The sequence below is a fragment of the Xenopus laevis genome, chromosome 9_10S (genome assembly GCF_017654675.1).
Source record: "Xenopus laevis strain J_2021 chromosome 9_10S, Xenopus_laevis_v10.1, whole genome shotgun sequence".
Classification (NCBI taxonomy): Eukaryota; Metazoa; Chordata; class Amphibia; order Anura; family Pipidae; genus Xenopus; species Xenopus laevis.
Window position 1 is genome coordinate 89,860,741 of NC_054388.1, and position 10,932 is coordinate 89,871,672.

Here is a 10,932-nt window from a genome sequence, read left to right on the forward strand (position 1 = left end):
AGGGGAGCGCAGGAATAGACGCATTTAATTATTTCAAATGGGGCTGTACTCACACAGGCGCGTGTAGGCGCCGAACGCAGGAAAAATGCAGCATGTTGCGTCTCAACCTGCGTTCGGCGCCTACACGCGCCTGTGTGAGTACAGCCCCATTTGAAATAATTAAATGCGTCTATTCCTGCGCTCCCCTGCAGCTGAATGCAGAAAAACGGAACGCAGGGGAGCGCAGGTAAAAACGCTCATGTGTAAGAGCCCTAAAGCTGGAGACTGATAGCCTGAAAGTCCTAAATAGTTCTGTAATAATATGCAGTTCCCACACTTGCATGTTAATTCATGGTATGATCTTGGAACAAACCACAGTTAGTCATCAGCATGCAACTCTCTGCCCATAATGTAATGTAATACATCATTATGCCTGCAATATCCGAGCATCTCAGAGAGAATCTGCCTTCTCCTGATTGCCTGACACTATGATTGTAAGTATTCCTTCTCCAGCTGATAAACATGTGTTTAATACTGACACTCTTATTTCTATTATTCCACTTTAATCCTTGTTTTATGAAATTATGTGAATGTGAGTATTTTCTGTTATGTACAGTGCATTACCTGTATAAATGTAAATGTATTTGTGGAACAGCACTGATGGATATTTGACATAACAGAGAAACATTGTTATTGCAGATTTTAATATGACTCCACTGGAAAATAACATTATTTTGACTTGCACAGACTGCTATTTACAGACTGCTTCTTATCATATTGTTGCACTAGGAAGCGGTCTGCTATTTAAACTTAAAGCTAAAATGATGTGGGCGGTTAATAATATGTCCAAGCTACTAAGAATGCTTTAAAGTCGAGTAAGAGAAGGTTATTGATAGGATTTAAAAGGATATCGCCTGGAACTATAACTCCCACTGATCACTGTTGAAGTATGCTATGAACTGTAAATCAGCTACAGTTGTGGATGCCAGGTTGTACATCTGGGATGTGCAACCTGTTGTCGTCCAGCAGCAGTTGAACTACAGCCCCCCAGATTGCCAGCAGATGGTTTTTTGGAGGGAGAGTGGTGGTGATGTTTCAACAACAGCCAGGCAGAGGCATCCTAGATCCACGAAGGGGATTCCAATATATTTTATAATGCTCTGGAGAGATTATTGAGAAAAATAATCTGTTGTTTACCATTATTCCATGTCATGCCTGGCTCTGGCAAATCTTTCTACCCAAATCTAAAGGCAAAAGTATTTGTGTCAATTAGTCTATAGAGCACATTAAAGTAAAGGGTGGCACATTAGTAGACAGTAGTTTTTCTACAACAGTACAACAACATATTAAGGGAACCACACTATATAACATGAAATCAGGGAGTTTACCCTGTTTAATTTGACCACAACTGTCTTACATAATGTTTACTTAAGGACACTGCAACTACTAATTGTATTTGGTGCATTAATAGGACTGAGCTCACTGAGCAATTAATAACCTTACTGGGACTTAGCTCACTATATGCAAACCTAACATTACTGGTTATTAAAGGGATACTGTCATGGGAAAACATGTTTTTTTCAATATGCATCCGTTAATAGTGCTGCTCCAGCAGAATTCTGCACTGAAACCCATTTTTCAAAATAGCAAACAGATTTGTTTTATATTTAATTTTGAAATCTGACATGGGGCTAGACATATTTAGAGGCAAATTCACCAAGGGTCGAATATCGAGGGTTAATTAACCCTCGATATTCGACTGGGAATTAAAATCCTTCGACTTCGAATATCGAAGTCGAAGTATTTTAGCGCAAAAACTGCGATCGAGGAATAATCGTTCGATCGAACGATTAAATCCTTCGAATCGAACGATTCGAAGGATTTTAATCCAACGATCGAAGGATTATCCTTCGACCAAAAAAATTAGGCAAGCCTATGGGGACCTTCCCCATAGGCTAACATTGGGTTCGGTAGGTTTTAGATGGCGAACTAGGGGGTCGAAGTTTTTTCTTAAAGAGACAGTACTTCGACTATCGAATGGTCGAATGATTTTTAGCTCGAATCCTTCAATTCGAAGTCGTAGTCGAAGGTCGAAGTAGCCCATTCGATGGTCGAAGTAGCCCAAAAAACACTTCAAAATTCGAAGTTTTTTTATTTGGAATCCTTCACTCGAGCTTGGTGAATTGGCCCCTTACAGTTTCCCAGCTGACAATATGGGATTTTAATATTGATCTCTGAAAACTAAGTTTTGAAGGTTGCAATTATTATAGTATTGTATTTTGTGAGCTCTGTCCAACAAAGACTAGAGGGGTATATTTATCAAGGAGTGAAGTTAGAGATCGCCACAGTCTGCTAGAGTGAAATTCCACCACTCTCCATTCACTTCTATGGGATTTTGAAAGGCGTATTTATCAAAGGATGAACGTTCACTTTGAACCATTGATAAATACTCTTTTAAAAATCCCATAGAAATGAATGGAGAGTGGAGGAATTTCACTCTAGCAGACTGTGGCGATCTCTTACTTCACTCTTTGATAAATATACCCCTATGTGAATCTAGTCCAACATGTGTTTTTAGTAAGAACATTTCTGCAGTGCAGCATAAATACCAAATGACCACTAAGTAGGAAAATAATACTAAGGGGCAGATGTATGAAGGGTCGAATATCGAGGGTTAATTAACCCTCGATATTCCACTAGGAACTAAAATCGTTCGACTTCGAATATCGAAGTCGAACGATTTAGCGCAAATCCTGCGATCGAACGATCGAAGGATTATTCGTTCGATCGAACGATTAAATCCTTCGAATCGAACGATTCGAAGGATTTTAATACAACGATCGAAGGAATATCCTTCGATCAAAAAATCCCAGGCAAGCCTATGGGGACCTTCCCCATAGGCTAACATTGACTTCGGTAGCTTTTAGCTGCCGAAGTAGGGGGTCGAAGTTTTTCTTAAAGAGACAGTACTTCGATTATCGAATGGTCGAATAGTCGAACGATTTTTAGTTCGAATCGTTCGATTCGAAGTCGAAGTAGTAGTTGAAGGTCGAAGTAGCCCATTCGATGGTCGAAGTAGCCCAAAAAACAGTTTTTTTAATTCGAATCCTTCACTCGAGCTTTGTAAATGTGCCCCTAAGCATTAATACTTTCAGGCATAAATACTGAGCTAGTAGAATGGAGCATAAATAGTGAATATATACAGTTTGGCAGTAATTTTGTAGCCGAACACTGCACACTGATATTTTGCTTTTTCTTTACAGAGACAAATTACAGTAATTACAGTTTTAATCCCACAGTAGTTTAATGGAAACGGAGTAAGTAAGGGGTATCGAGAGAGAGCCATCGGATATGTAAAAAGACTCTCTGAATGTTAAATGATCTGATCAGATGAAATAGTCATGCATAATAGGAAGGATCTGGAAAGCCACTGGTCACAAATAGACTAATTATGTTTCATTGTACCCATTAGTGATGACCTTCATTTCCCCTTAATAATATGTAATTTAACCAGTGCACATTGGCGAATTAGCAGTTTGACCTGGAAGGAGGAATCACAGACCACAACTAGTATGCTGTCTATTCTATTACAGTCTTACTAACCACAGCATTTTCTTTTTAGATATGCCAATGGCCGCTATCTAATAGCACCACTTCCACGCACCCTATATTTTAATAGGAATGCTTTTCGGGAATAGGGATCTTTCTGTGATTTGTTACCTTAAGTCTGCTTAAATAATTTACACAATATGATTGTTTTACCACCAGTATGGATTCATGCAGCTTAGGACAAGAATCAAGTACAAGGTACTGTTTTATTATTACAGAGAAAAGGGAAATAATTATTTGCTTAACATGAACTGCATGGGAGATGGCCTTCCCGTAATTCGGTTTCTGGATAAGGGATCATATACCTGTACTTGTATTCTTATAAATTTTCTATGATTCCCCAGCAGGTCTATATTTTGTTTTTTTACCATGTTTTTTTTATTGTCAAGAACATTTTACTCACATTTTCCTGTTTGGCTGCTTTGAATACATTTCTGCTCAATGGGGTGTTAAGAGCTCAGCAGCAGTTCTGAGCTCTAGAACCCTTCTGAATTACCAGGAGTTCGACATTTCAAAAATGTTTTCATCAAGAAATGCCCAATATAAAAATCAACCCCTTACTGTAGAATAAGTGAGCTTTAAGAAACTAACACTAATTCACTTTACTTTCAGCCAGAATGAATCTTGCTCATGCATAGACATATCAGTGTATGGAATATAAGTTATCCTATACTGAGCACTGTTTTTTGAGATCAAGTCACTTACAAGGATGAGGTTCATTTGCAATTGCTCTTCATTTTTCACCCTTGGAAATTAACTAAGTAGAATTAAATGTTGATGGCTGAGGAATAAACATGAAGCAATGTAAGAGACTGCCTGTGTGTAGGTCAGGCTATGTTGTTACTTGTACAGATACAATGGAGCTTCTCATAAACATTGCCTTCTTTTATGAAATCGGCTTTCCAGCATTCGGCATGTCAAGACTTTCCAACAACCTTGGTAGACAACATGTCATGAATCTTTTTTAGTAGCAGCCAGCAGTAGTTGAGCGAGTGGATTTATAGGACATTAGTTTCATCCCCACCAGCTGTAGGCAAGATTTTATAAAACTCAGTACACAAACACATGCGGAGGAGTGGCCCATTCTACTTGTTGGATGCTGAGGGCACATGGGAAAATTCATCTATTCTGTCTGATTTTTCCATCTCCCAGGAGAGGTGAGAGGGTCTGCAGCCTTACTATCCTTTTCAGATGTTTCTATGGTTACAATTTCCAGGCTAAGGTCTATCCTCTAAAGCTCAGCCTGCACAATACACAAATGCCCCACTCCCTCCCCTCTCCGTCTAATAGTTTACTAGCAAGCCTCGGCTCTCATCAGAAGGGCAAGGGTCACAACGATCATTTCCCCAGACTGCAGGAAACATGGTTTCTCAGACTTTTTTAAAATATATTACATGGCAGTAACTCCTATGTAAACGTTCACCATATGTTCGTTTTATTCGTTTTTGTGCCACTCTCTTGCTTTTCCTAAAGAGCAAAATGACATTGCTTGTGTTCATTGGTTTTGTCAAATTGTAGAATTTCTGAGACACATACATTATACTTAGGGGTACAGTTAATTGGGGGCCGATTCACTAAGGGTCGAATATCGAGGGTTAATTAACCCTCGATATTCGACTAGGAATTAAAATCCTTCAACTTCGAATATCGCAGATAGTTCAATCGAACGATCGATGGATAATTCCTTCGATCGAACGATTAAATCCTTCGAATCGAACGATTCGAAGGATTTAAATCCAACGATCGAAGGAATATCCTTTGATCAAAAAAAGTTAGCCAAGCCTATGGGGACCTTCCCCATAGGCTAACATTGACTTCGGTAGCTTTTAGATGGCGAACTAGGGGGTCGAAGTTTTTTTTAAAGAGACAGTACTTCGACTATCGAATGGTCGAATAGTCGAACGATTTTTAGTTCGAATCCTTCGATTCGTAGGCGTAGTCGAAGGTCGAAGTAGCCCATTCGATGGTTGAAGTATCCCAAAAAAAACTTCGAAATTCGAAGTTTTTTAACTTCGAATCCTTCACTCGAAGTTAGTGAATCGGCACCTAAGGGGCCGATTCATCAATAGTCGAATATCGAGGGTTAATTAACCCTCGATATTCGACTGGGAACTAAAATCGTTCGACTTCGAATATCGAAGTCGAACGATTTTGCGCAAATCCTGAACGATTAAATCCTTCGAATCGAACGATTCGAAGGATTTGAATCCAACGATCGAAGGAAAATCCTTCGAACAAAAAAATCACAGGCAAGCCTATGGGGACCTTCCCCATAGGCTAACATTGACTTCGGTAGGTTTTATCTACCGAAGTAGGTGGTCGAAGTATTTTTTAAAGAGACAGTACTTCGATTATCGAATGGTCGAATAGTCGAACGATTTTTACTTCGAATCGTTCGAATTTGAACGAATTTAACCAGTTCGATGGTCGAAGTACCCAAAAAATACTTCGAAATTCGAAGTTTTTTACATTCGAATTCTTCACTCGAATTTTGTAAATCTGCCCCTATGTGTCGAATATCGAGGGTTAATTAACCCTCGATATTCGACCCTCGAAGTAAAATCCTTTGACTTCGAATATCGAAGTTGAAGGATTTACCGATCGAAGGAAAAATTAAATCCTTCGAATCGAACGATTCGAAGGATTTTAATCCATCGATCGAACGATTTTCCTTTGATCACAAATTGCCTAGAAAGCCTATGGGGACCCTCGATATTCGAACCACAGTAAATGTGCCCCCTAGAGAGATTCTGGCCTTTTCAGAGCTACCACTATAATAAAATGATTCTCTTGCTATGTTATAAAGCACTGTAGGGACACAGCCATCATCCCAAAGGAATGAAAATACAAGGGGAAGAAGAGGAGAGTTTGTGCAGGAGGACTGTGTCACAAGGAAAGGGGATCCTATCTTACAATAAAAGAATGGAGAATATTAATTTATTTAGTTAAGAGAAATGGTTAGTGGAATAGAATGTTCCAGGCAGCAGATTGAAGGACAGAATCTTGGCAGCAACAGCAGACACAATGGCCTGGCATAACAAATGTACTTGCATGTGATTTCTCTTTGTTGGGCATTACACAAAATATTCTCTTGGTAGTACAGGTTTAGGATCACTTATCCAGAAACTCATTATCTAAAAAGCTCCAAATTACCTCACATAGACGCCATTAGCAGCAAATATTTCTAATTTATTCTAATGATTTATTTTAATGGTTTCATTTTTCTCTGTAATAATAAAACAGTACCTTGTACTTGATAGTATCTAAGCTGCATGGATCCACATTGGTGATATAACATACTATTGTTTTTTTTTTAACATTTAAATGTTTTTTTTAACAGACCTAAGGTACAGTAATCCAAAATAAGAAAAGATCCCTTATCTGGAAAACCATAGGTCTCAAGTATTGTGAATAATAGATCCTATCCCTGTACAGAAAGAGCTGAACTGTGGAACATATACAGTACTTTATGTTGTTCTGTATAACTTTATATTGTAAACCTGTGGCATTTACTGTATGTTTGATCTTGGTCACCCAAACTGGGGCTAATTTATAACCCTCTGAAAGCCATTAGAGATTCAACTTCCAGTTCCTGGAGAAATAGTAATAATAACTATACCAATATGGGACCTGTTATCCAGAATGCTCGGGACCTGGGGTTTTCCGGATAATGGATATTTCCGTAATTTGGCTAGAAAATCATCTAAACATTAAATAAACCCTATAGTCTGGTTCTGCTTCTAATAAAGATGAATTATATATTATCTTGGATCAAGAACAAGATACTGTTTTATTATTACAGAGAAAAAGTGAATCCTTTTTGAATTTTTGGATTATTTGATTATAATGGAGTCTCTATGGGAGATGTTCATTCCTTAAGTCAGAATTTTCTGGATAACAGGTTTCTGGATAACTGATCCTATACCTGTATTACAAATCACCTACAGTAAACCCATTTTGGCGTCATACAAAACAGCATGTTATATGATCTATACAATGTAAAGCTGTAATTAAGTGAAACAGGCCCTGACCTACTAAGACCCAATCTCGTCTAAATTAAAGCAGAGTTCAAGATGGCAATCTATGATTTTATTTGGTATGAGTCTCTTTAATGGCACCATGGCAACCGAATCCCCAGACACCCTTGTAACAAGCCTTTGATTTAAAACCCTCACATCTTGGGCTAGCGTAAGACACAATGCAGTTCTTTGGGTGGGTTATTTGAGTAGTTATTTATACTACTTTTGTATACGTATAAGCCGAGTTTATCAGCATCCAAAATGTGCTGAAAAAGTCTACTTCGGCTTATACTCGGGTCAGCGGTACCCGACCCGATTAGCTGAGATTGCGGTCACTTTTAATCATTCCTATACCAACAGTTCACTTGGGTAGAGACTGCAATATCCCACAATGCCCTCTGTTGGTTATATGAAAGAATAACAGTGCGCCCTCTGTTGGTTATATGAAAGAATAACAGTGACTGCAATATCACACAGCGCCATCTGTTGGTTATATGAAACAATAACAGTGACTGCAATATCACACAGCGCCATCTGTTGGTTATATGAAAGAATAACAGTGACTGCAATATCACACAGCGCCATCTGTTGGTTATATGAAAGAATAACAGTGACTGCAATATCACACAGCGCCATCTGTTGGTTATATGAAAGAATAACAGTGCGCCCTCTGTTGGTTATATGAAAGAATAACAGTGACTGCAATATCACACAGCACCCTCTGTTGGTTATATGAAAGAATAACAGTGCGCCCTCTGTTGGTTATATGAAAGAATAACAGTGACTGCAATATCACACAGCGCCATCTGTTGGTTATATGAAACAATAACAGTGACTGCAATATCACACAGCGCCATCTGTTGGTTATATGAAAGAATAACAGTGCGCCCTCTGTTGGTTATATGAAAGATTAACAGTGACTGCAATATCACACAGCACCCTCTGTTGGTTATATTAAAGAATAACAGTGACTGCAATATCACACAGCACCCTTTGTTGGTTATATGAAAGAATAACAGTGCGCTCTCTGTTGGTTATATGAAAGAATAACAGTGACTGCAAAATCACACAGCACCATCTGTTGGTTGTATGAAAGAATAACAGTGCGCCCTCTGTTGGTTATATGAAAGATTAACAGTGACTGCAATATCACACAGCGCCCTCTGTTGGTTATATTAAAGAATAACAGTGACTGCAATATCACACAGCACCCTCTGTTGGTTATATGAAAGAATAACAGTGCGCCCTCTGTTGGTTATATGAAAGATTAACAGTGACTGCAATATCACACAGCGCCCTCTGTTGGTTATATGAAAGATTAACAGTGACTGCAATATCACACAGCGCCCTCTGTTGGTTATATGAAAGATTAACAGTGACTGCAATATCACACAGTGCCCTCTGTTGGTTATATGAAAGAATAACAGTGACTGCAATATCACACAGCGCCCTCTGTTGGTTATACGAAAGATTAACAGTGATGGCAATATCAAACAGCACCCTCTGCACATGGTAGTGGGACAGTGGGACAATGCACACAGTAATCCGTTTGGCAATTCTCTGTCACCATCAACTTTGCAAAGAAGTCCGGTTGATCGCTGGGGGGGTCGCTTTGGCAGAATGTGCGCTGCTGGGAGACAGGGCTGTAGTTGTGTCTAGGCTTATACTAGAGTCAATCAGGGGAATGTAATAAAAGTCACAAAGAGCAAAACAATTCGCACCAATAAGACTAAAAATCCACATCTTGCAATGTAACATTGTTCCTTAAACTGTTATTACATTGCGAATTTTAATTGCGCATTGCGAATTTTAATTGCGCATTGCAAATTTTAATTGCACACTCATAAGAAGTACTTGAAGGTGTCATAATCTTTTGGAGCAAACATAACGACTTTTTCAGTAAGAAGTTTTATTACATTGACTGCGCATTGGCGCAAACTATAAAATTTGCAAACGGTCTTTCACTGTCGGAAGTGGTCGCTAAACAGTTTCTGGGCTCGCAAAAGCTATATTAAATTCGCACAAAGCAAAATTTGTTCGCGCAAAGGCATAACTTTTTGCATTGCGAATAGTTTTTCCGTTAGCGATTTTTATTACATTCCCCCGAATAAGTTTTCCCAGTTTTCGTAGGTAAAATTAGGTACCTCGGCTTATACTCGGGTCGGCTTATACTCGAGTATTGTTACTAGAGGGTGGTACAGTAAGGCAAGTTCTTCTTTGGTGTTGCAAGGGACAGGATACTCTTGCTCATCAAAAAACAGATTTAATATATAAGGGTTCTGTTGTACTACTGCAGAACGTACAGAACAAGGAAATCTTTTCCATAGCCTGCTGAAATATAGCACCAATAATTTCACATCTTTATCAAGTGCTATCAAGCTATGGCATTTGTGTCTATATATTTTGTACATTTTCCATCATTTGATTTATGACCACAAGCTCAGTGTTATATGAGAGTTTATTTAAAGGAGAAGGAAAGTCGTTTACCACTCGGGGGTGCCAAATGTTAGGCACCCCCAAGTGAATGTATTTACTTACGGTGCTCCTATCAGCAGAAAACTTCACCGGTCCGGGGTTGTTTCAGGGAGCACAACGGAGCAATCCTCTTCCAGCTTCTTCTTTCTTCAAATTTCCCGGGGCAGACACGTGCATAGTAGAGCGAAATAGCCAACTTTTGTTGTCAGACTTCGGCTTCTCACTGCATATGGGCAGCCGCGAGAAGAAAGAAGAAGCCGGAAGAGAAGCTATCCATGGTGATCGCTGGAATAACCACGGCCTAGTGCAGTTTTCTGCTGATAGGAGCACCGGCCAGGGTTTCAGGTAATTAAATATATTCACTTGGAGGTGCCTAACATTTGGCACCCCCAAGTGGTACTTCTCCTTTAAGTTAGATGCAATATACATTTTTCTCTCTACACCAGTCATGCTGGGATCTGAGCAGCATGACTAATGTAGGAAATTCTTACAAATCTGCATTCCTAAAATATGCTATATTTTTTACATATTCATTTGTAAATGAACATGTTGTAAATTACCAAGAGACGTTTATTATTAGCAATGACAGCTCTGCTAGCGGCGATGTGAAACTCATTATAGGTCACATTAGCTGGTGTTACCGTTTAGCATTGCTAGTATGCCTCTGAAATCGGTTCTGGTCTTCTACCACTCCATTTAACTCCATTTAAATGAAACGGACCGAAATGCTCAACGAAAGTGGTAGCTAATGGATTTTCTGCACATATGCATCTCACTCTACATATTCCTGGTGATGTATAAAACTCATTTTTTTATGTTTTCTTTCAAAGTTGAGCATGAAGACAGAAAT

At 39.0% G+C, this 10,932-nt stretch overlaps 1 protein-coding gene across 3 annotated transcripts in view; it reads left to right on the forward strand.

Moving 5' to 3' along the window:
* Positions 1-10,932, forward strand: part of LOC108702303 (synaptotagmin-17) — a 59,893-nt gene that overhangs the window by 4,393 nt on the left and 44,568 nt on the right. Inside the window, exon 1 of one of the 3 annotated variants that reach the window (XM_041578479.1) lies at positions 385-473. The exons of the other annotated variants lie outside the window; for them this stretch is intronic. Coding sequence (XP_041434413.1) covers positions 468-473 — 6 coding nt within the window. The 5' untranslated portion in view covers positions 385-467. Of the gene's footprint in view, positions 1-384; positions 474-10,932 lie in introns of those variants that run through there. 3 annotated transcript variants of the gene reach the window in all.